The following is a 26496-nucleotide window of genomic DNA, read 5'->3' on the forward strand; positions in this document are numbered from 1 at the left end:
CAATTCTACAGTCTGCTGACAGCGGAGTTGGCAGAATAAATTGATGCAGCTAATGCATGACAGGCTGATAATAAACCAAAATAAATGTCTACTTTTATTTTTTTGCTCCGCATTCTAAAAGCTCATTATTTGCATGGGAATTGGAGTACAAGATGTGTGTGTCCCACTGGTGTGCTTATTTTCTTCCTGCTTAGCCTTTCTTTTTCATTTAATTGGTGGGTAACCACTGTTAACCGGACCCAAAGGATAACTAATGAGGGCCAAACTTAAATATAAAATGTTGAAATATTGTCTTTTCTCCATCTTATTGAGCCAATAAATTGTTACTGATACTGCATTGCCCTTCATTATACACACACAATAACTTACACTCTGCTAAATACATTGATTATTCTGGAAACATGTGGTAGTAAAGGGCCTTGCTCAACAGCACAATGCCAAATTTTCCAACTTCACAAATCTGTTTCTAGCCTTGTACACTTACTTATGCATGCTAAGCTACTACAAAAATGTTTTGTGAGAATACCTAACGCTTTGGTGCCGTTATAAGTGATGCAAGGGAATTAGGTAGACATTTGCTTATCAATGACATTGTCTCACTGTGCATGTCCTTGTAAAAATTATACCTTATGCAGCCTTCATCTCAGTCATAATCCCAAAATTGTACACAAGTGTTGGACTGATTCATTTTGTCTGAATTATTGGGAGCAAACGAGGTAGAATTAGTCCCCTGAGTAACATCTTCAGAGGACGCTGAATCCTTGTTGTGTTAATTAAAGCCCAATGAAGAGATGAAATTAGCATTGCCCAAAGTCCCATTGAGAAGTGCGGCGAGGAAAAAGGCATTTTTGAAACTAACAAGCTATTGCGGTATACTTTGTACAGTGGATAGGGATTTATAGTACTCTGTACAAGGACACCTTTACGTACACAAAAACTACAAGTAAGCAAGTCAATTCTGAGTGATTCTCAAATACATTTTTAATGACTCGATTGTGTCAGGCTGTTCCAATCCTCCATCCACCAAATCCAAAAAACAAACAAAACTGAAGAGCAGAGCATGGATGCATCAGATTAATTTTCTTTACCCCTATTGAACTACAGCCACTGTGCTAATGTTAAAAGTTTGTATAGATCAAATTTTTAATTTTTGGGCGTTTTCGATTCCATCCTGCGGCCCTTTGCCCAATATTCTTTGCCACTTAAAACAAAAGTGTGATTTTCCCTTCTTAGACTGTTTTAATTTCAAAAGACTGATATTGCTTTATCTAGAATCATGCTGCCAGCATGGCTAAAGAAGTGTGTGTGTGTGTGTGTGTTTGTGTGTGTGTGTGTGTGTGTGTGTGTGTGTGTGTGTGTGTGTGTGTGTGTGTGTGTGTGTGTGTGTGTGTGTGTGTGTGTGTGTGTGTGTGTGTGTGTGTGTGTGTGTGTGTGTGTGTGTGTGTGTGTGTGTGTGTGTATGTGTGTGTGTGAGTGTGTGAGAGAGCAAACTTACACTAAACTTGAGGTTGGGCTCCTCGTTGAGGTTTACTCTGGTTACCACGTTTCCCGTCTGTTCCTCTACATCAAATATGCTGGCAGAGTATGGATAAGCCTCCTGGTTCACTTTATAGCGCACTTGACCTGCTGGGGTACCCTGTGAAGATAACAAGTACACTTGTGATGAAAGATTTAGAATAATGTGGTTTTAGGATGAAATAACGCTGCACGCTGTCTAGAATACTGCCACTCATACAGATGTTTTGCAATGTAGTATCAAAATAAAAGCAATGACTGTGTAATGACTGTAACTAATATCCAAAGCAATTAGGTTTTATTCTATTATTAACCCCACTAACTGGGCAAACGGATCTGAGTTAATTCGAACTGAACCAAACAGGTGTGAAAGCACACTTAGTCATGATAACTTTGAGTGCTTTATCTTGATTAAGGCTTTGAATCTGATATGTTCAAGAACGGCTAAGCTACTATGCTGTACACCGTAGCTGTTACCAGACCAGGGTATCACGTTTACCAGACAGTTGCAATGAAGGCATGTTGCCAGTAAATAGAAAGGTATCCAAGGTAAACAGAAAGGCTTCTAAGGTCATATTTCCATTGAGAGACTTTTACCGCAACACCACTAAAAGATTCAACGTTGCAGTGTCAGCATGACATTACAAGAATCTCTAGAAACTACATTTAGAATGAACTGTAAAAACATATAAAAAAAGATATGAATAACTCTCATTTCTTCCGAAATTAGCTAGATTGTGTAGAAACACTGCAGTTGTAAGCAGTATTACACAGGCATCTGTAAGCTGTCATTAAATAACGGCTCGTAGTAAGTCAGCAAAACGTCACTGTCTACGTAATTGTCAAAACGTCACTGTCGGATTTTTCTAAAAGTTTGTACTTAAGAGGTAAATTGTGGGTCTGAGGGGTATAAGTGACTTTGACATCCAAATATTATATATATATATTTATTTATATACACAGTATATCCAAGGCTGTTGAGGTGCTATTTAGTACCTTGTTTGAGCCTTTATAGCATGCAGCCTTGACAGTAAAATGTTACATTTCGACCCCAGAGAGTCTAGCTTGATGCTTAGACCTCAAGTCTGAATCGATTCAGCTGATGTAGGAAGACAGCAGGCACATTAGTCAAAGGAATGTGGGGCTTTTAAAGAGGCTTATGGGGTAACATCGCCAGTGTAGAAGATTCCACACGGAGAGGGGGGAATGAAAACTAAGATCACTGCTTTGTGATGCAAAGGTGATTTACTATACTGTAAAATTGCAAATTTAACAGTTGGATGTTTTATGTTTACGAGAAAGGTAAAAGCATCTTTTCACACAGTCACTATATTTCAGATCCTCATCTAAACAAAATGCTGTGTGACTCAGCAAGTCCACACAAGCTATATTCACACTGAACTTGGACCCCGCTACGAGCATTTTACAGCCTTTCAAACCCGGAGTTAACTGCACCAGACTATCTAATGGCTCACAATGGAACTCTAAAGTGAGCTAACCTTCATATTACAGCAAGCAGAATAAACCAGCCTATATTACAAAGATGTTTGGAGTTAAAAGCCCAATTGAGGGATCACTAAGTGCTACACTGGGGTTCAAAAACGGCTCCACTGGAGAAAGAATTCAAAACATTCAAAACACAGGAACACACAAACACGCACGCACGCACGCACGCACGCACGCACGCACGCACGCACGCACGCACACACACACACACACACACACACACACACACACACACACACACACACACACACACACACACACACACACACACACCCACAGTGGAGATAAGCATCATTATCTTGCATCATTCCCATACACATTTTGAGGAACAGACTGTGAAAAACAGTTTGATTGAATAGCAGCAGCTGGAAATGCTCACCACAGGGTCAAAGTCATTGGCCATCACTGTGGTTACGATGGTTCCCTTGACAGCATTAGGGGCAACCAGGCCTCGGTACGCTGACTGGCTGAATATCGGAGAAAAGTCATTCATGTCCTGGAGAGAGGTAAACAAACACAGCATGGCATTATGATTGTAAACATACAGTAAACAAAGCTGCTTTTTTTTTTCAAGTAAGTGCCAGAAATACTATGGGAAATGACTTTGTAGACAAAATCATTCATTTAATCAGATTCAGTCTTCATAGGTTTGGAAACATCTGGCCACCAGGGAGAAAAAAGAACAACAGCTGCTAACAAAAACACCACCCAATCTAGGTAAACATATGAGTTCTTTGAAAGGTTTGTTTTATTGTGGCTTGGCTTTATTAAAAGCAGAGCTAGAAAACAGCATCAGGCTTGAAAGTGAGGACACCACAGAGTGATGTAGTGTTTTTAATGGTTGTGGTATGATGGGTTTTAAAGGAGACATATGCTCAGGTTCATTATTTTATTTTTAGTTTCTACTTGAACTTATTTAAAAGCTTTAATGTTCAAAAATAATTTTTTGAACTTGACACATTATTTTAAGACCCCCTCCTGAAAAAGCCCAGTCTCTGCTCTGATTGGTCAGCATTTCCGGGTCTTTCGCATCTGCGCTCTCTGGGTCTTTGTACCTTCATTGCAGCCGTGGGATGACTGTAACAGCAGTGTAACAGCACTTTCTACCTATATATAGTATAGTGGTGACATTACATCCATACAGAAGTCCTGATGGCTCGTTTAAAGGCATTTCTCTGTGAATTTAACATTTCAATACTTAACAGTATTTATATAGCACTACAACCTGATTTATAATCAACAAAGACATGGAAATCTCACTTCACAATGTGGAACCTTTTAAGCTTGTTCCACAGTTGTCAAATTAAGACATGCAATATACACAATAAGTTAACAAATATAGTGTGGAATGAACAGAAATTGGCAGTTATATTGCTTAATGCTATAACTATCACTCTGGTCTTGGATGTCAGAGGTTCCTGATGAGAGATGGATGTGCAATAACCTTTGTGCAAATTAAGTAAATGTGCTAATGTGACTAAAAACAAGTGGTGGTATGGCCCCTGAATGTCAGTATAAACACACACCCACACACTCACCATGATTCTGACAGTAACAGAGGCTAGTCCTGGAGGCATGGTTCCCTCTGCGTCCATGGCCTCTACTGTGAATGTGTATGTGGGTTCTGAGTCAGTCAGAGCCTCATAGTCCAGAACTTTAAGAACAGACAGCTCTCCTGTCACTGGGTTGATGTGGAATAGCCGAGTGATCTCCCGGTCTGAGCCTTCAGTTCTGATTTTATATGTGAGGTTGGAGCCGAGGTCAGCATCTATCGCCTACAGAAAGAAAGAGTCAGGGAATGGGAAAGAAAGTAATATCATCAGCTTGTGAATTTATGGAGGGTTGAATTTTTTATATTTGCCAGAAGGACAAACATCTACATGTGCTGGGGCTAGAAAGAGACTGTAGTATTTTCATTAGGTCTGTGTTGGGCCGGTATGTCTGAAACGCCTGTGGTAGTGACCTTTGCAGTCCAGCTGGTGGTCGGTATCTTATTTTTTCCTTCTGTAAGTACTTTATTGTGTAACTAGATGGAAACAAATATGTCGTTCAGTTGTTATTCCCTTAGAACTTGGTGTTGTCAAATTAACATTCTGACTTTTGAAGACACCTCTAATGCTGTCTGCACTACGCTCAGACTTCATGCAGTACATCGTTTTATCTCAGTTGTTAAATTGTAACTGTTAAACTGATACCATGGTGGAGTAAATAAATACCTAATTCCTGCAGTATTTTTTTATTCGTCACTTACACAGATATTGTGATGTATCATAGATAATCATCTTGCAATGTATCGAGTATCGCAGAATCACTGTATTGTGATGCCATCATTATCATGGGCAAAATATACTGATAGTATTGTATAATGAGTTACTCTGTGATGCTGTGATTGAGCCTGTCACCTCCTCTCTGTAATTCAGACTCAATCACAGACAATCTTTGATCTTGTACATATTTTACTACTGTAAATATTAATTTCTGTAAATTTAAAGTTTTGTAACAAAAATAATTTCCCTCTGGGATTATTAAAGTACTTCTGATTGTGATTCTGATTCCCACCCCTAGGTAATAATAGCATCATAAACATGTTCATTGTTAGTTTATATTCTTTTTATAGGCACTTATATTAAAAACACATTATTATGCTTTTATTAGCAGTTAACTATGTTTTGTGAAGCAACCTGATCGAAAGTAATGACAATGATGATTAATGTTAGGGTTAATACATTCTTATTGACGGTTTCTTTTTTGAAGACAGAGGGGATGACATGCAGCAAAGGGCCTGGGCTGCAATTGAACCCTTAAAATAAAGCGTTACCAGCATTTCTGGCCTACATTTTTTTGTTATTTATTGGCTGATAGAGAGCTTAAACCAGCAAATATATCAATCCAGATGATTAAGTGGTTGGCAAAAGGGCTAATTCATTTACGGGTACCTCACAATTTATTAGATATAACATCAGGCATGTTTCCAGAAAGCTTCCAGTTTATGACTTTGCAATAAACTACTGAAATTGTACATCAGTTGAAAAGAGTCTCACTCACCTTTAACTGTAATATGACTGTATCTTTAGGGCTGTTCTCTGGTAGGCTAACATTGTAAGTTTGTTGGGTGAATATTGGGCTGTTGTCATCTACATCCAGGATGGTGACGGACAGTGTCAATCTCGATCGCCGAGGGTCCACTGCACCATCCCAGGCTTCAACAATCAGAAAGTAGTGCCCTTTCACCTTTAAAAGGACAGATAATCACGGTCAAACATCAAAGCTACAGCTACAAAAATATATTCATAATGTCATGGTTGCAACTGTTTACCACTTTCTTTTTTTTGTTTTGCATTAAACAACCATAACAGTCTTGTGAAATGTAAAAATATCTACTGCTTTCGCTGACCTCTCTGTCCAGTGGTATTGTAGTTCTGATTGCTCCGGTGGCATTGATGGAAAACAGCTTCTGGTGGTTAACGAGACGATAATGGACCTGCCCGCTTTCCCCCAGATCCGGGTCTGTAGCCTTAATATAGACACAGAGAAATAACTCAATTACACATTCAATAAGAGAGGACTAAAGGTTTAAATCATCATCCTTTGAAATACCTGCAATTCGTTTTTCTTGAAAGCAAATTATTATTTTAATTAAAAGTGGCTGTGAATGTATACAAGAGGTAAAACCTCTTTCAATCTTGGTAAAATTTACAAAGCTTTTCTAGGAAGAAAGATACATATATTTGCAAGTCGGCGAGTGAATGTAAAGAGATACTAGAAAATGAGAATTATAAATAGTTGCCAGCTTACCGTTTCACTCAGCTTTTGTCCTTTAGGTATGCACCCACAATTCATCCATATTAGCTCTGAACTTTTGACCTTGTGCCTCTAACCAAATGCCATTTTATACACTGTCTTGTTATTTGAACTTCAGCAAATAGAGGTTACATTTGCATGCCAAGAATTATACCATAAATAGCTATTTTTGTTCTTTATCTCTCCCTTTCATTCATCCTGCCTTTCTTACTTCATGTAATTGCTCTTGTCTGTAAGTTTTATACAAAAAATTCAACTTCTTAGGTGTAGATTTGGCAAGGTGACAAAGACAGACCTTGGTGATCTACTCTCTATCTCTCTCTCTCTCTCTCTCTCTCTCTCTCTCTCTCTCTCTCTCTCTCTTTCTCTCTCTCTCTCTCTATCTCTCTCTCTATCTCCCATTTTCCCTGGTGTCGGCTTTCTTTTTTACCGACTTTTTGCAATTTGTCCAAAGCAATTAAACCTATTCTCTACAAGTAGCAAGTGTTAAACTTTTTCCAGAGCGGTTTCAATTTACACCTGGAAAAAAAAAGAACTGCTTCTTTTTTTTGTCTGTTTCCATGGACTACAGTCTCCAGACTCCGTCATCTCTTTCAACTCGTAAAAAAAGGTGTTGAGAAGGTGACAAATGGGTAGCCAGTGTTCCATGCATCCTGTCCCAATCAGCATTCTGATGCTAATAAAATAGATGAGACCAGAGTAGAGGAGAGCAGGATAGCGGAAATATTAAAATGGTTTGTTTGCGTGTGCAGGACTGATTTAGCTTACGTTGCTTTTTGACTCTAAAAAGTCCCCAAAAGGAAAATATATTTGGGGTGAGTGGCAAATGTTTAAAATAATTGCTCCACACCTGCTCTGAGGGCTAACAGAAAGAAAGTGTGTTTCTCCAGTCAGGCCTTGAGGAGTCAGGAACTTCCTTAACAAAAAAAGTCAGGAGGATGATGATTTTTAAGTTGATTAAATGTTAAAAACATTTTTACTGTCTATGATGAAGGATTATTCTAATGGCATTATGATATGTTAATGTTGTCTGGAAAAATAATGGCGATAAATTGTATTTGACTTAGAGATACTGAGATAGAGATACTAACATGACAATGAAGTGATGTGAATGAGAATGTAGTGATCACTGAGGATAGAACATATGACAAAAGAAGAGATGACTGGTTGCTCTGTATACTCAAACGTAGATCAAACAAGTGTCAAGTGCTCTCTTAGTGCTCCAAATGTTTCAACCAACTGCTTGCTTAACTAAGTCACTGTCAGCTCCATCTGGGCTTGACGTTTTGTTTTCTGTTAAAATGGTAGAAAATACTTAACTTGTGATGTTGAGATAACTGCATTCAAAAAATGCTTCAATTTTCAAGCACTGCTATTCTTCTTCTCGGCTTCCATAGGTCCATAGAAATAAACACATTGTTCAGCTGAGACTGATGGGAATTACTTTTGCAGGTATTTAATAATTTACCAAATTATCTGAAAAATGTAAATTTGGCCTGATGATAGCGCTAGATGAAAAGCTAAGGGATCTCCAATGTTATTAGAATGTGCCCTCTGGGGATTGTTAATGTTTGTAAAATTTCAAGGCAATCCTTCCAATATTTGTCAAGACATTCCGCTCTTTCGAAGCAGTTTCAAAATTTTCAGTTTAATATGTTTATCTAACTCCCATTACTCAATTCACATTTATATTTAATTTTATTTGCTGCACTGTGCCACTTCTTGATGTTGCAGTGACCCAATTTTCCCTCTTTCCCCAATTTTGGATCATTAAAGCTGCCTCTTATCTCACAGAGTGTAATAGCCACTCTGTGAGATAAGATGCAACTTTAATGCAATTTTAGCTTCTGTCTTGCCAGTATTATGAAGACTGCAACAGAGAAGAATGAAGTCATTTTGTTATGATTTGCATTCACTGATTCATTGATATCTGCGTAGAAAGCTGAATTATGAATTTGATGGAGCGTAAAAAAGAGAGAGAGAGTGAGAAAGAAAGGAAGGGTGCTGAATGATTTGGTGGTGAACATGCAACTATATAAGTTTTGCAGAAGACCTAATGTGTTAAAAGATATATTTTAACTGAATTATTTCAATAATTACTCTTCAAGCTAAATTAATACATTTTGGGAAATAAACCAATATCTAGATAGCTGAATAAAATCAATACCACAAGGACTGCATGCTAAATATGAAGCAAAAGCCTGCAGCAGGTTAGCTTAGCTTAACATAAACACTGAAGGAACAGAGGGAAACAGCTAGCCTGGCTGTTTCAAGAGGTAACAAAATCCACATACCAGCACCTATAATACATGGCATATGGGATAGATGATAGAGATGGCAAAAATTGTCATGCTAACAATTCAGTCATCAAGACAGTTGTTTGATCTCAGAGTTGGTTATGTGAGGATTTAAACACTGCACTGACAACCAGTGTTTCCATCAGAAAGAAACTGGTGCCAGTCCAAGTGTCCTGGAAGATTTCAGTGTCCTGGAAGATTTCAGTTCCCCAGACAAAAGGGGAAATTCAAATCATTCAAATACATAACACCACCATGACCGGCTGAGTTGGATTTTACTAGTTAAAAACCGGCAATTATGGGATAACGTAAACAATGCTGACAACATCATACCCCTGAGAGGTACTTGTATTTGTTTGGGTTTTTTAGGCACTTCTGTGTTAGTGTGCCAAGTCAGATGAATCCACAGTAAATCTTGGTGGTTGACCTGAATGCTGGGGGATTTGTAATTCCGATAATTCCGACCTTAATGTGGCATAAAGGCTCACTGATTAAAATGTTTTATCAGCAATGAGCCTTCCCAGCAACCAAACCCTAGGAAGTTTTTGGTCAGGGCCAAGAGATAGTCTTGCACATAGCTTGCACATTTTCCAGCTGTCATTGAATTAATATTTTATTATTTTATTATAAGTGTTCAGGCCTTATGACTGCTTTTCACATGTGCTTTCATGCGTATTTCAAAAGGCAAATAAAGAACTTAACAGAAGACCCCAAATGTGCACATCTCATCATTTTCCAGAAGTGTTTAAATGAAAGATTTAGCTCTGTGATATGATTGTGAAAAATTGGAACAAAAGATAACTGAACAGCATTTTTCTTCAGCCTATGTAAATTATTAAAACGCCAGATGTTTGATATTTGATATATTGTCCACAAAACCTTCCTCCAAACAGTTTAGTGGTCATATCATTGCATTTCAGATTAAATCCTTTAGACTCTATGCCAGATTAATCATCTTAATTTCAAACACATTGATGTCTGCAGTTTGGGTCACCGCGTACTGTGTGTGTGTGTGTGTGTGTGTGTGTGTGTGTGTGTGTGTGTGTGTGTTTGTGAGACTTTCTCCCTATCCTTCCTCTTCTCACAGTTATTTCAGCATAATTACATTACCAGACAGTTGAAAGCCAGCGACACAATATAATTAATGTTTCTGCTGCCTTATGTCTGCTGCTTTTCAACACACACTCACAAAAGACGCAGCTTTAAGCCTAAAATTTACAGTCTCTACAAGCACATGCTCTGCCTTTCATGAATAGCTGCTCATACATCTTTTCTTCTTATTTCCCCTTTTTTCTTTTCTCACCTCTAATTTCATGCCTAGATACAGCGACATAAGTATTTTCAACTGAAACTAAATAACTGAGATTTTCTAAAAATATGTGTGGGTGTGTGGGTGTGTGCAGGGCTCCAGACTAACTTTTTTCACTAGGAGCAGTGTGGCCCCCAACTGAAAATTTAGGGGCGCAACCAGAAATTTTCTGTATTTTCACACAAATACAGTGTCACATTTTATTGTGCTCTTTTGAAGTTGCAACATAGAAGGTAAACAACAGCACCATCGCTGTCATGACAGTAAAATATTAAAAAATATACCATACATTCAGAATAAGCGGTGTGAAAAGACCCTTGGCTCACGAGACGAGACGATACAAGATATTCAGTCCACGAGAATGAGACGCAATGGGATTTTAACACTATTTTAAAATGTCAGTATCTATCTTATAACACTGCTTACATATTGTTTCTTTCTTATCTGTCACTCTGTAGCTGTTTAGCCACTTACATATTGATATGGAGGGACATGTTGCACATGTGCAGCTAGACATAAAATTCAGTCGCACACTCTCAAATTTTGGTATCAAAAGGCAACCATTTGGTCGGAGTCTGGAGCCCTGGTGTGTGTATGTGTGTGTGTGTGTGTGTGTGTGTGTGTGTGTGTGTGTGTGTGTGTGTGTGTGTGTGTGTGTGTGTGTGTGTGTGTGTGTGTGTGTGTGTGTGTGTGTGTGTGTGTGTGAGAATTGCACCGTTTCCTATATGGTGTTTAATATATATGGCCTACGGTCTATATGTTTGCCATTTGCCATTTGTTTAGGTTCCAAGACAAATTTCTGTATGTATACTATAAATGTATTTGTACCTGTTTTTTTCTATGTTGAGTTGGTATTTTTTAGAGCAGTGCTTTCCCCAACCTTGGGACCTTCACTAGGGGTGACAACATTTCTACTACACAAAATAAATTTTTTTCAGGCTCTCCACTTATTTTTTGGCTTGTTTCTCTAGGCCTTTAAACACTGAACAATTTAAATAAAACAATAAAAAAGCCTCTCAGGTGAAACCTGTGAGTCAGACTTGTGCTTATCGTTGATGGGTTGCAAATAGCCATCCCGTTATTTTAAGCTTCCAAAGGACAATATTTTAATATAAAGACAAGAATACATTCAATATTCCTTTCATCTCATGTTTAATCACTGTTTTGCTTCCTATTAATAGTGGCTTTTGAGGATGAACTTAATCAGAATGCACGTTTTGTTTGTTTCTAGTAAAATGGTGTTGTGTTAAATGAAAACATGGCTTGCCACAATGTTACTGTAGTATGAAGATAGATCGATAGTCACTTTCTGAAGTTTTTTTTCCCTTCAAAAATCTTCAATCAATTTGAAACCATTTACAAAGAAAAATACAACATCTACAGCTGGTCTTAATGTTGAGCCATTTTTGTGCAGGGTATTTCCGCTTACAGTACACGTTGAGAATAAACAACCATGCTGTATAAGGACAAGCAATCGTGCCAGAAGGACAGTACCAATTTTTTATTCCAGCTAACAACTGCCTCAGGCAATTTCACTGATTCATTTCCCTCTCTCTATTTGAAGGTGTGCAAATCAGCAAAATGATCTTGTGTTGTGCTGGACTAGTAGAAAAGCTTGAATCCTTGTAAATGGTAGATCGTAGAGGGATAAACCAAATTGTAAACTGATGAAGAGGTTAAGAGGTTGCGAGGCAGGTAGCTTGATAAAAAATATTTAATTTTGCAGCATTTGCAGCTGCAGCTGACATTGTCAACATTCCTGAAGATAATTACAATTTAATCACTTCAGAAGTTTATGCATCTATTTAGTCTGCCACGATATCATTCAAATTAAGTGTTCACCTCTCCTCATTATATTTGACCTACCATGATCCTTATTTTTTTTGGTGATACTGTTTGACCTCTTCAAATTCGCCAGTCTATCCCTTTTCTAATGTGTTTTTCACCTCTTTAAAACTCATGAAAGTAAGGTTAAGAATGCAGCCATACTCCCTAAGCTCTGCCATCTCCCCTCTTCTACCTCTCCCCAGTGTCTTTCTCCCATTTATATCTCTCTACCTTACCACCATCAGCAAACCAAGGTCGGGTCCATCCATTTTTCCAGAAATCTGTTTAATACCAACAGGTAGGGACTCTGGCTTGGAATGAGGCCCAGAGTCTTGCTTTGCACTGCCTGCTGAGGGATCACACCGTCTGTTTTGGTTTGGAAAATATCCAAGGGTCCTTGAAAGGGAGAAAGTTCAGGACTGGAATACTTTCAAGTGCCCTCTCTAAGGATTAGGCTGGGTTTTTTGGATGTTGAATTTGGAAAATGTCCAAAGGTCTAAGCAAGAGTTAAAATTTGGAATGCTTGGAATGAAATGCCTTCTTCTAAAGTAGAATTTACGAGTCTGGAATAGTGCCTGATTGTCCAAATAAGAAAAGGTATTGAGCTTTAACTTTGGAATGTGTTAAAAGTAACACTTTTAGAACCCTAGACATAGATGTACAAGGACCATATACATATATTAGCAGTAGTCTTAGTGTTTAACGGAAGAAGGATGATTAACATTTAGAACCTGGCAAAGTGTCAGTCTGATCAAAGACCCATTGACACTGGTGTATAAAGGCTATGAAATAAGATTGGAACAAATCCAAGCAAGCGTGCTACTTAGGGAGCATCTTTAAAGATCAGAGCCTATCAAAGTGTCAGATTTACCCATGACCCCTGTCTGGGGACTACATGAGTCAGTTATTAGGTTTGGAACAAGGCCAGGAGTCTTTGTGGTAATTGGAGATGAGGGTGCTGATGCAGGTGAAAATTCATCACACAGAGCTGAGGAGAGATCATGTAATTTACACACGTGCTGGAAATTTCTTCTTTTTTTAATTTATAGTATAGTAGTTGCAGTGCTATATTCATTTATATGTAAAACAGTGTCATTCATATTAGTCCTTAGTCTAAGGTTATTTCCACTCAGACAATAGGATTGAATCGTAAGAATTGAGATCCAGGCAACCACAGGAAAAATACCTGGAGGAATTCTCCAAACCTCAAGAACACAACTACGCAACTGTTGCAGCTGTGATTATGTATTATATATACACAAAGTGTATTACAAATGACTTGAAAATAAGTATACTTTCCATAACCATGTATAATTACCACTATATGTATTTGCAATCAGTATACTTTTTAAAAGTATACATGCTGAAATGGCTGCTTATGCCATTTAGCACTACACGACTTTAGCCCTGATTTTCGACTCGCCAATAGCATTGGAGCTCCCCAATCAGCCTCTGATCAGAATGAAAATCGGGGTTGAACTTTTCAAGAGGCAAGCCGAGTGGCTGGTGCCATGCAGACACACTCCAGATATCTAGCTGGTTGAATATGTGCCGCGTTCACAGGGAGAGGGTGTCTGAAACAATAGGACCTTCACAGACCTTACTGCCTCAGGGGCGGGCAGAGTAGCATAGAGAAGTAGCAGCTGCCAGGTGCGTTGTCAAGGCCCTCTGTGTTCCATGTCAGTGCACAAGGCACCCTTGAGCATTGGTTCCAAATGCACCAGGCTTTCAACTGTAAACCCCCGAAGTGCTCCAGTTTGGAGACACACAAATCAGGGATTCCTCCTGGTGAAAGATCTTTCAGTTGGTGACTCCTCAGTGTAAGAAGAATGAAAACCACAACAACTTTATGACTCCCCACCCAAGGCAACAAGGTTGTGTATTTTGAACATTACAGAACACTGACGACTTTGAAAGTCCTTTAGTGGAAAGTTAGTTCACAGTTCAGTTTATTTAAAAAAAAATTCTAATGATTTGGTTAATAGCTGATATTTTGTTTCCTGTATGACAGTATAATTTGAGGATAAACCCTTGAAAACTGCTGAAAAGTACATAATCTTAGGATTTTACGGAGTCACGTAAAAATTTGAATTTTTAAAAATGATTAATCTGCAGTTCTCTGTTTAAAATCAAAGTTTGTTATTGGAATTTCCGTTTTCCTGTGATTGAGGGAGCGATACATTTCCACAAGGTAATATATAAAATATGGGGAAAATATTCAACGCAGATAGACACCATCCTCACATACAGTATCATTATACAAATACAAATATGCAAACACAGTCCTTTGAGTATAAAGTCCTAATTACAAGAACTACCATGGTTTACAGAACTATGTCAATGATCACTGGTCCCCATTGTAAAAGATTATCAGAGCAGAATTTAATTAGAGCTTCTGTGAATCTTTGTGTTCTGCATGTGTGTCTGTATGTGTGGTAAGAGACCGTAAAGGGGTAGAAACAGAAATGTAGATGAATCCTTTTTAATAAGTATGTACCTTTCTCTGAAGGTCTAAAGGTCCTTATGACACAGAATTGTGTCACCAGTTTCAACCATGTCAACCTAGGCTACAAGATAAATAAAACAGACAAATGCTTTTCACATGCTTTCCCAATATGTTTGGCCTTTTTAGTGGGGAATTATTGATATAACTAGACCTGCAAGCAGGTATCAACAGGGTCCAAGCCCCCCATGCAACTCGGACCTGGCGACCCGCAGAGGTGATGCAGTTCGGACCCACAGGTCCATGGGCAGCTTGAACGCAGCACAGATAGTAGTAGATAGTGTATTACTCAATTTTGCAAAATAGCCCCAGCCTGTGGCCAATTGATGTCAGATTTTGCACAGACCCTCAGTGCGGCTCGGGAAATAACTTTTCCATTTACTTTTTTAAGAAACTACTTCAAAGTAACGCACCACTTCCTGTTTTGACTACAGTGTACAAAGTCTTTCCTCGAAAACTTCCATATTGTTTGGATTATGAAAAGGGTGAAAAGGATTATGTGTGCAAAATTTCATGCTGATGGGACTCTTGGCCTAGGACGAGTTCGCAAAAGTAGGTTTTGAATATTTTTTGCAATATTTTGTATTTTTGAATTTTGTTTAACAGCACCAACTAATGTTCGGTTGACCTCAAACTTTGCACAGAGCCCAAAGTTTCCATGGAGATTAATCAGTCTGAGTTTGATGTTATTTGGACTAATTATTGCGAAGATATACAACACTTCCTGTTATGTGTACAACATACAGGAAGTTCTTACTTTCTAACTCACACATGTTTTGGACTTGTACGAATCTTTTAAGAAGTTTCCATCAAGATGATCAAAGGATAATTCCTGCAAAGTTCCATGGTGATCGGGGACTAGTCTAGGTCTTTTGTGATTTTGTGCAAAAATACTCAGCAGAAATGTGCTGTGGTCTGTATCCTGAGATTCAGCACCTTTCAGAAAACAGGTGGATGAAAGAATTCTAAATTTGGGAAATACAATGTGGAAGTTAGAGGCAAAAAAACGTTTTTTGATTATAGCGCCACCTTGTGGTGAACGTGTCATTTTTGGTGTCTGTTGTACGTGCAGGGGTCTGAACCAAAGTTCAAAGTTTCACCTCCATAACTTGTATGGTGTAGGCGGCAGTATGAGTTTTACTGATGGAAAATAATAATAATAATATTAAATAAATAATAATAAAAATCTTCGCGAATACAATAGGGCACCGCTGGTACTGCCACTTACCACCCCCCTTGGACTTGGACCCCTAATAAGATAAACAGTAATAGAATTTGTTTTTAGTCATGACCCATCCTTGTCACAAAGGATTAGTGCAAGGAAAAGAACACAAAAAGCTCACAAATAAATAAACAATCATGAATGTATACATACCACATACGCATACAATCGCACTCTAAAATAAAAATGTCTTAGTGTATGTGTGTATACGCCTACCTTGACCTGTCCAACGTAGGCTTGATCCTCCTCCTCGATGACAGTGAGGTTCACTGGCAGTGAAGAATCGAACAGCGGGTCATTGTCATTAACATCCGTCACCACAATGTTCACCATCGCAGTGGAGGTCTACACACACACACACACACACACACACACACACACACGCACACGATTGTGTTACAATTCTGTTCAGTTCACATGTTAGGCTGAATTTTGGATTCCATTTAACCTGTTTGACTAGAGCCGGAAAGTCTTTTATGGGATGGATTATTAGTGAGTATAAAGGATGAATCCATCTTCAATTTTTACAGAGGTTTTATTTCACCACCGTAGTCAATTTTTTAACTCTTACTAACAGCTCCCTTATGAAACAAATTAAAGCGCACATTTAGCTTGTTATCTAGCTGCACTGGCTCTCCTATCTCTTTATGCTTCTAACTACTGTTTACTCTAAAAATAGATTAAAAACCCACTTTGCACCGTATCTTGCCATAATAGAAGGCATATTTATTAAGAAAGACTTAAAAATTACTTAATAAGGATAGCGAGGGTGATCACGTGACAGTCCTCAGACAGCTCAGTTGGTCTGATTAGCCATTGTTTTGTTACCAAAAGTCGCATGGATAGATGGCAATCTGTCAAAAAAGATTGTGCAAACAAAGATGGGAAATACAACAAACTTAAATCCAAAATTTTGACTCTTTAAGAAGGGAACTGGGAGGAAGTGGGAAATGAGGGAGAGCTAACTGATTCACAGCAGTAGGATGAAAAGAGAAAAATCAGCGTGTGAGTGTGTGTGTTTGTGTGTGTGTGTGTGCGTGTGTGTGTGTGTGTGTGTGTGTGTGTGTGTCTGTGTAGGAGGGTGACAATCACAGAGGTGACAACAGGCTGTTGAGGTTGGCAGGGCACATGGTGATGCACGTAATTTGAGGTTAACAGCTCACAGTTGACAAAACAGTTCATCTGAATGCCAATATATGGAAAGTAGAATGAGAAATGATATAATGAAAACGGAGGCTGTCACACGCACGCACGCACGCACGCACGCACGCACGCACACGCGCGCACACACACACACACACACACACACACAGACACAAAGAGAAGAAGGGGAAGCAAGCTCCATTTTGCATGAAGGGACTCACACATCATTTTTCGATAACTGCATAGCTCAGAATTTATAATCTTGCTGATATCATGGCCACCTGCCAAAGTTTAACGCTCGCCCACAAATACAGAGGCACTATATTCCTTTTCAAATTTCTACCACTGATTTTAAGATTTCCATTCTTTATTTTACTATTATAACTCAATGGGTTTTTCCTTTAATCTCATGCTATGCATTTCATGTATTCTATTTATTAGACTACTATTTCTTATTTTACTTTGATCGAGGACGTTTTAGTTTCCATCTCATCTGACATTAATTATAGCATTCTATCCCTGTTTTAATGTTAACTATTTCATGTAATTCCCTTATTGTGAAGCATTGGAGATGCATTTTTGAATAAAAGATGCTCTCACTTTCTGCAGGATCATCCCTGCCTGTCCTGACCGCTCAGCAACCACTTATGAGAGATGGGAAATCATTGGTGTCTGCCATCTTAAAAACTTTGCCAGTTTCACAAACTCCAGACATGTTTCTCCTTCTCCTCCCTGTCTGCTCTGTTTTGCTGCAATTTAAACATGCACCTGGCAATATGTTTCCCATTGCCTTCAAATCCTGTGAAAATGAATCCATAATTAATTGAACCCACTTCAAAGTATTCCTTGGTGCCATAGACCCGAAGTGTCTGAAAATGATTACAAACACATCAGTAAGCTACATGTTCCTTCATTGTGATATACACTGTAGGGGCATTGCAATTCACTTTGAAATCAGTCTCAGGCACTTCTAACCTCAGTGACATATAGGCAATAAAGATATCTGAACACAAGTGGCTAAAGGGCTAAAGACACATGATAGACACAGGTGTGAATGGTCCTGTGTCTCAGATGTGTTTGGATCCTAGACAGTGTGTCACAGAGACATTGTAAAATTATAGTAGAACCAGTGCATAATTATCACATTGTTGGTTTTTGGTAATATCATGGGAATTGTTCACGTTAATAATGCCAGCCATATTATCTAAAATGGCAATAGAGGCATGTTTTGCTTTATCAATATAAAGTAAAAGTTAATTGCAAAATGTAATGGTGGTAGAGTAATGACATCATCAGCGTTAGATAGGTTCCTTTTAAGTCTCACTTCTACTATGGGATTCTGCCTGCCCCTGGGTTGAATCTGAAAAACTTTTCCTTCATTAATACAGCTACAGCAGCATTCATTTACATAGCGTAGTATGGTATAGTATATGCAGTAGTGGTATCAGCATAGTATATAATGACAGAAACATGAGCTGATTCACATTTCCATTCAATAATACAGAGCATTTGGACAGCACACTGTCTTGCACCTAAGTTTAAGTTTCATCCTACAATGCACAGTGTCCTTACAGTGGAACTGGTTTACTGCCCCAGCTTGTAGGGCCCTCAATCGGTGGCAGTATGATGGATTCACTGGCCAAATAGCCAATTAGGCACTTTGTAGTCTGACACTCTCACAACGGGACATTTAATAATAGGGGACACGGACGTGTGTGTGTGTGTGTGTGTGTGTGTGTGTGTGTGTGTATGTGTGTGTGTGTGTGTGTGTGTGTGTGTGTGTGTGTGTGTGTGTGTGTGTGTGTGTGTGTGTGTGTGTGTGTGTGTGTGTGTGTGTGTGTGTGCGCGCGCACACGCATATGAAGACAACCCAAGGCCTTTCGAGTGATGCTGATTAATGGGCCCGTATAAGGCGACTACGACCCAATCTTCTCTCCTCCCCTATTTGTTTCTTTCTTTTCTTGTCTTCTTTTTTGTCTCTCGGTGTAGTTCCTTCTTCTCTCATACACCTTCTCTCCCTCTCTCTATCTCTCTCTCTCTCTTCTGTTCGTTCAAAATATAATGAAGTGTCGAGCAGAAAAATGTCCAAACTACTTTTAGCCATTTTCTGACTTAAAGACCTTTGGGGCACAAAGATAATACACTAATTGTCAAGGTCCAGAGAGCAATTGCCTAAGTATATGTGTGCGTGTCTGTGAGTGTGTATGTGCCAAGACTCTTTCATAGAATCGTGTATGAACACACAGTACAATTGTTAAGGTAATAAGCGCTCCCTGAACACCTCTCACATCTCTCTTCCTTCCTCACTCTCTCTAAATTCCTCCCACTTGTTTTCTCCCTTCATATTGTGTGCGAGGGTGTGTGTGTGAGAGAGAAGGTCAGAGTATTCAAATCAGCATTTTCTCTCCTCAGAGGGACCTTAAACTTTACCTTTTGCTTTAATTGACATGTGGGGGATGGGGTCAGTGAAAAGGAGAAGAGGAGACAAACTTCTTTTAATGCTAAACTCATAGGTGGACGATGAAATGGGGTAAGTGAAGAGGACCTAGAAAGGGAAATTGTTGAAAGCCAGAGGAGTAGAGAAGGGGGAAATGGGGGAGGGCAGGGCGACTCCCTCCTTTTTACTTTCATGTGAGAGCAAGTGTAGATTTGACTTTTAAAAAAGGAGAGATGAGAAGAACACAAACAGAGAGAGATCTAGAGAGTGAGTGACTGGACGACCTGTGATCAATTAGGTGAGTGAGAATGTGAGGAAGGGCACATACTCCATCTTTACAAAGTAGCTCTTGCAGTGGGGTAAATGAGATTTTTTTTTTTTGTCATTTTTTCTGGTGATATGTTTATTAGACTCCATCCACACTAAGTCACAGTTTGTGTGGAAAAAAAATAACATGAATTCACAGAAGCGTTTTCAGGACGTTCAAGTGCTCCATCTGCTTTGGAACACGAAAACAAATAAGAAACCATTTCCATCTCTCTTCATGTCTCTTTCAGTTGGAAAATAACACTTGCTACAACGTTTTTGCATTCAGGTGGAATCAAAACATAAACTCAGTGAAAGAAGAATGTTACCTGGTGAACATCTGAGGACCAAAATATTATAAATCAAGCCCTGGTTACTCTAGCCAACTAACTTGAATAAACTTCTTTTTTTCTTACCCGTAAGCCTGTTTTACCTCTAATTACAACCATAGACTGTATAAACACAGGTTGTAGTCTCTGTGACGTCACCCATAGATTTCTGAAGAGCCAAAATTAAGCTAAATTTGGGCAGCTCCGGCCGTCACCATCTTGGCAGTGTCTGACACCGCTTAACTCCTGGTTAATCCAAAAATAGGCAGAGTTAGAGCGTGGGTGCGACTGAGGTGGCTCAAATGAAGCTTATAGTCTCATGTGATGGCACCCATATGTCATTGTAAGAGGTACGCCCTTAATTATGCAAACTTTGAAGCCTTAATATAACTCAAACGTGTGAGTTAAAAAAAGATTTAGCCCCAAAACGCATGAACGGGGAAATTAGCTTTAGAGACCAAAACTGTTTTTTGGTACCAGGCTGTAAACATGTTTATTCCTGCTGCTAAGTGGGGCAGTTTAACATGGGAGTCCATGGGGAATGAATTGCTTTTGGAGCAAGCCTCGAATGGCCATTCAACCGATAACAACCCAGCATCGCTGATGGGTGTGATCATAAGTGTGTTTTGTTGCACCTGTAACAACAAACCTGTGTACACATTTAAATTGCTGCAGCATGGAAGATGAGAGGTTTTAAGTCAATGACAAAACCTGTTTTGTGTGATATATTATATACTATATATAATATAATGACAATGGCGACTATATAATGAAATTTAAATTGAAAGAAAGCAGTTTACAGGCAACAGAAAACTATTAGGTAAACAACCGGCTAAGTATGGACAGGCAGTCAAAACGGAGAAAAAAAGACGCATTTTCATTCTCAGCTCATTGTGGACGTAGTCTCGGTTATCTTCTCTGAGACACAGTGTGATCTAAGAGTATGTGAAAAAGTATTATCAGTGGTAAGTAAAGAAAAAGGTCTTAAAAGTTATGTTCTTCTCCATCACATCTGACTGTTGACTGAAGTTGTAAAGGCCAGATGTGCCACTTGCAAAGGTTTATTTATTTATTTGCTACATTCGTCTTCCTCCGATCCATTTTCTATACTGCTTATGTGGCTCAGGCAGGGCTGCCACTCGCCAAATGCGACTAAAGTATTCCACTGGCGACTTAATTTTGGAGGGCTACATGCCACAGGGCAGGTAAATGTTTGTCCAGATGGTCGTGCTTGTGCAATTAATTATGCATGATATAGCAAAACATTGTAGTAGCTATAAAATGTTAAATTATGACGGTAGCAAATATTAACGTGCTAAGCCGGTGATTTGTTGTGTGTCACACTGAAGTAGCTCCCCATCGTCACCGCTGTAGAAAATAGTTCCCCTCTTTAAAAGTTTGGCACAGTGACTGTGATTCGAGCAAAGCAATGATGCTGTGGCACGAGAGCTCAGTTAGAAGCAGGCGGCCTGACTATATGGATGGTGTTGCAAAGATGGTGTCAGAGAGTGTGTCTGCTGAAGACAGTGATGAGGAGTTCTGATTAGAGATGCAGACTGGATCGGATCGGTCCCATCTGTAGTTCTAAAGAGTAATTATGAATGAGTGTGTCTTTTGTCAAAGTTTTGCACCATTAAAGTTTTTAATTTGCAATGTTTTGAAATTCAAAAATAAGCATGTATTGCTATACAATACTCTTATCTCAATGAAAAGTACTGAAACAGATATATATGCAATAAAAAGAGGCAATTTATTATTTGGCCGGTAAAAAATTTCCTTGGCCAATAGATTCTTTCCTCTATCGGTCCCCTTGGCCGGAGAGCCAAAAAGTTAGTTTAGCTGTTGTTTGTGGCATTTCACTTTGAAGGATTTAGTTTCACTCCCGGCAACCACTCAGTTTCATTCCAGTGGGGATGAGAAACGACTCAAGTAAAGTCAAACAGTTAATAACTGTGAAGTAGAGCTCAGTTTCTTACCCCATCTGGGTGTCCGTCTGAGGCTGTGACCACCAGTGTATAATAATCCAGAGACTCCCTGTCCAGAGGCTTGTCCAGGACCAAATACCCTAAACTGGGGAAAGAACACAGAGTCCTGTTAACCCTCTAGGCATGAGCTTAAAAATGGATCATAACAGAAAAATGAAAAACAGAGAACAATAAAAAAAAAACAACACAGGACCAAGAGGAGCAAACACAGCAGAAGAGAATACTGTTGTGTAGTATGCGTTGATTTCTTAACCAAGACTGATGGGATTTCATGAGTTTTAGTCCATAAATTGTTGATTGCTAATCATGCTGATCATTCTCTTGCTGATACCTCCAGCTGTTTGTAAGTAATTTCTGTGCCAACTCAAGATCATGGGAAAAATATGGACACCTGTCTGTGTTTTCTTGCAATGTTTTTCCCCCTTTATATACACTACTTTGGAGAAAACTTTTCAGACAATTGCGAGTACTGATAACTGCATAAAAAGCCTTAACACCCAGGCGTGTGTTTTAAACTTGGTTATGGTTGCTTTGCTGATGCAGATGACGCCTCATACCTACCACATAACCCACAATGATATTAAAGAATTCCCTCTTGGGTGCTGTTGCTGTAACGGCTCAGACAGTGATGTGTCATAAAAAAACACTGTTCTTAGCTAGCAGTCTTTTTTTTTTTTTTTTTACCAAAATAAAAGATGTTATATGCAAAGTACTTAAAAACTACAGTAAGCTTTTATTTGAGTCAAAAGACTAATGAAGTACACTTTAAATGGAGACATCATTATATTTTACTGGCCAACAGTGATTGGATAGATAGATAGATAGATAGATATATGAATGGCAGACAGACAGACAGACAGACAGATAGACAGACAGACAGACAGACAGACAGATAGATAGATATATGAATGGCAGACAGACAGACAGACAGACAGACAGACAGACAGACAGACAGACAGACAGATAGATAGATATATGAATGGCAGACAGACAGACAGACAGACAGACAGACAGACAGACAGACAGACAGACAGATAGACAGACAGACAGATAGATAGATAGATAGATAGATAGATAGATAGATAGATAGATAGATAGATAGATAGATAGATAGATAGATAGATAGATAGATAGATAGATAGATAGATAGATAGATAGATAGATAGATAGATAATCATATTCAGAATAATATAACTGAATATTATACAATACAATAGAATGAATATAAATAAATAAATAAAATGAATGAATAAAAATATCTGGGTATAAGAAATAAGTAGAATCACAGAACGGAACATGGGCACTTACATAAGCACGAGATAAAGCAAGATAAATGAATAGACTGGTGCAGTTTACCAGGATAATGGTAAAATTAAATACTAATGGTTTGATGGTAATGTGAGGATAATAAATATATATGTAAATATTATGTAGATATATATACATACATACTGTATATGTAATTATATATATATATATATATAGCATATAGTAGTCATAGTCAGGTAGACATTTGAAGTAGGCATTGTATAATAATAATAATAACAATAATACGGATAATAACAGTGTGTAATTATGTATAATATCGTATTTAGTACTACTACTAATGGTAGCAATAGTATAACAATAACAATAATAATAATACAAATAGAAATAGTGTATTTGTATAAATATATGTATATGTACATGCAATATACAGTATGATATAATATATGATATGTATGTGATATGCAGTATGGGTCTAGTATACATACTGATACTAAAAAATACTATAGCTAAATCATGCATACATACCATAAATACTATACTATGAATATGTGGACAGAGAATGTGCAAGAATGCATTGTGCATTCATTTACAGGACTGATTTAGTCCAGGCGGGTGATTGAGGCTTTGACGGAGGTATGTGAATTGAAAAGTCTTAATGCTGTGGGTTGGAACGATTTCCTGTAACGTTCCTTAGAGCAGCGGGGTTGGATCAGTCTGCTGCTGAAGCTGCTCTACAGCCTGTCCAGTGTCTTGTGGAGGTGGTGAGAGGGATTGTCCATGATTGCTATCAGTTTTGCCAGCATCCTGTCCTCCACCACCTCCTCCAGGCTGACAAGCTTGGAGCCAACAACAGACTCTGCCTTCCTAATCAGTTTGTTCAGTCTGTTGGCGTCCTTTGCCTTGATGCCCGCACCCTAGGACACCGCAGCAAAGAAGATGGTGTTTGCAACCACAGACTAATAGAACATCTGTAGCAGTTTAACCTATTGGAAAACAATGGTGGCAGGGCAGTGGAGCTGTACCCATCCTTAGCATTTGCATACCACCACGGGTGGTGCATGTCACAAACTGGTAGAAGGTAGGGAGAGTGGATGAGGGAGAAGCATGGTTGAAGTCACCTGTGATGATGATGAAGGCCCTGGGGTGTTTAGTTTGCAGTCCAACAGTTACAATGTGGATGGCATCGCACGCTGCTTCAGCATTACCAGATGGATTACCGAAGTCCAACGGCGACAAGCTCAATGTCCCGGCTGCAGACTTGCTCTTTAACGGTGACAAGCTCGGGGTGACACAACCTGTTGTTCACGAGCACGACGAGTACCCCTTCTGGAAGCCGGGAATGGTGACGTTAGAGTCCGGTATCTGCTTGTGCAGCCAAGTCTTTGTGAAGCACATAAAACTGGACTATCTGTACTCCCTCTGCGTCCTGACGAGCGCTTCCAGTTCGTCCACTATATTTGCCAGAGAGCGTACGTTTCCTGTGATGACTGCAGGGATGTAGGGCTTAAACCATCTCTTCTTCATCCTCCGTTTAAGCCCCCTCTTTAGCTCCTCTGTTACTGTGGGTCTCTCTCCGGCCAAGAGGGTCGAGTGCCTGACGGACTTCAGCTGGTTGTGGGTGTAAACAATGCCAGCGGTGTTGCAGGCATGGCTCCCGATGATCCGCAGAGACCCAAGTGCAATTAAAATAAGTACAAAGTGTCAAATCCATTGGAAAAGCATCTTGCCGTTGTGTTTTGCGAAGATGCTCGGAGTAGCGCAAATATAACAATAAAAAACAACCAACAAATGCAATAAAAACACAAAAAAACGACAGAAGTACCAGGAGCTACTGCAACAGGCTACCGCTAGGACAGTGCCATCTAGCAGCCTACACAGGTCTCACATTGACGATATACAGTATGGGTTTACTGGTAGATAATATGTAACATTGACATGCACTTCACATTTTGTAGTGTATGCATAGGAATGATAAATCAAAAGAAATGTGTAAAACCAGTAACCAGCACCTTAAATCATTTTTTATTAAAGGTGTGAATTATTAGTATTGTTCACTGGTAATATCATATATAATATCAGATTCAAGTTACCCACTGACTATAATTAAGCAATAAAAACATGTCCAAAAAGAGATAAAAGTCAGATTTCAGGGCAAATGATGCATTAGTAAAAGTCAGCTTCAGTGCAGCCTGTCTGAGACTTTTGACCAATCAAAACCAGCACAAGCCTTTGATGTTGGCATTGATTGGTTACACTTTGTATGTGCCATGAGAAGATTTACATAATGATTGAAGTGTGTTTAATTGAAGCTACTTTCATGAATCCAAATATTTACAGTGTGTGTAGGTGAGTGAGTGTGAGTGTGTGTGTGTGTTTGTGTGTGTGTGTGTGTGCGTGTGTGTGTGTGCGTGTGTGTGCGTGTGTGTGTGCAGATGTTAAACGTTCTACAGAAGAAAAAATATGTGAAACTGTGTTCGTCTTCACAGGAAACTAAGAAATGTTTCATGTTTATTTATGGATGATTCATGAAAAGCAAAGTCTGTGAACACGTGAGTGAGCACAAACACACACACACACACACACACACACACACACACACACACACACACACACACACTGAACTTAATCTGAATCTTTTGGCCATTAATGTGCTTGCCATCAATGATAGCTACTGTGCAAAATGGGCCAATACCAGACCTGTTGGGGTACTCTCCATCACGCCATTCTGTGCCAATATGAGCTGAATGGCATGTTGCACTTATGTGATGGAAAAAAAACACCTGGCTTGTCCTCCATTGCCCGCCATTATGCACAAAGCTGAGGCACAGAAACATTTTGGCACATATTGGAAGATTTCACAATGTCTGACATAACAATGTGAAAGGGACTACATTACATAGTCTTTAATTCTGAATCCTTATTTTTCAGTCATTCTTTTTCAGTGTTTCCTCCGCAGATCTCTCCAATATTTTGTCCATCTTTAACTCTGTCCCTGGCCTGCTCTCTTATCTCTTACTCTCTTTCCTCCCCTCTTTTTTCCAACATTG

General features: G+C 39.0%; 1 protein-coding gene across 1 annotated transcript in view; it reads right to left on the minus strand.

The window, feature by feature from the left end:
- LOC310960442 (protocadherin-15-like) overlaps positions 1-26496 on the minus strand; it is a gene marked incomplete at both ends in the record, with an annotated part of 148445 nt that overhangs the window by 60152 nt on the left and 61797 nt on the right. The window contains 7 exons of the mRNA XM_083932147.1: positions 1496-1636; positions 3401-3517; positions 4560-4796; positions 6067-6252; positions 6416-6535; positions 16197-16325; positions 22172-22265. Of these exons, the coding sequence (XP_083788273.1) occupies positions 1496-1636; positions 3401-3517; positions 4560-4796; positions 6067-6252; positions 6416-6535; positions 16197-16325; positions 22172-22265 (1024 nt within the window). The remainder of the gene's footprint in view (positions 1-1495; positions 1637-3400; positions 3518-4559; positions 4797-6066; positions 6253-6415; positions 6536-16196; positions 16326-22171; positions 22266-26496) is intronic.

This window comes from Echiichthys vipera (assembly GCF_963691815.1).
Source record: "Echiichthys vipera genome assembly, chromosome: 18".
NCBI classification, from domain to species: Eukaryota; Metazoa; Chordata; class Actinopteri; order Perciformes; family Trachinidae; genus Echiichthys; species Echiichthys vipera.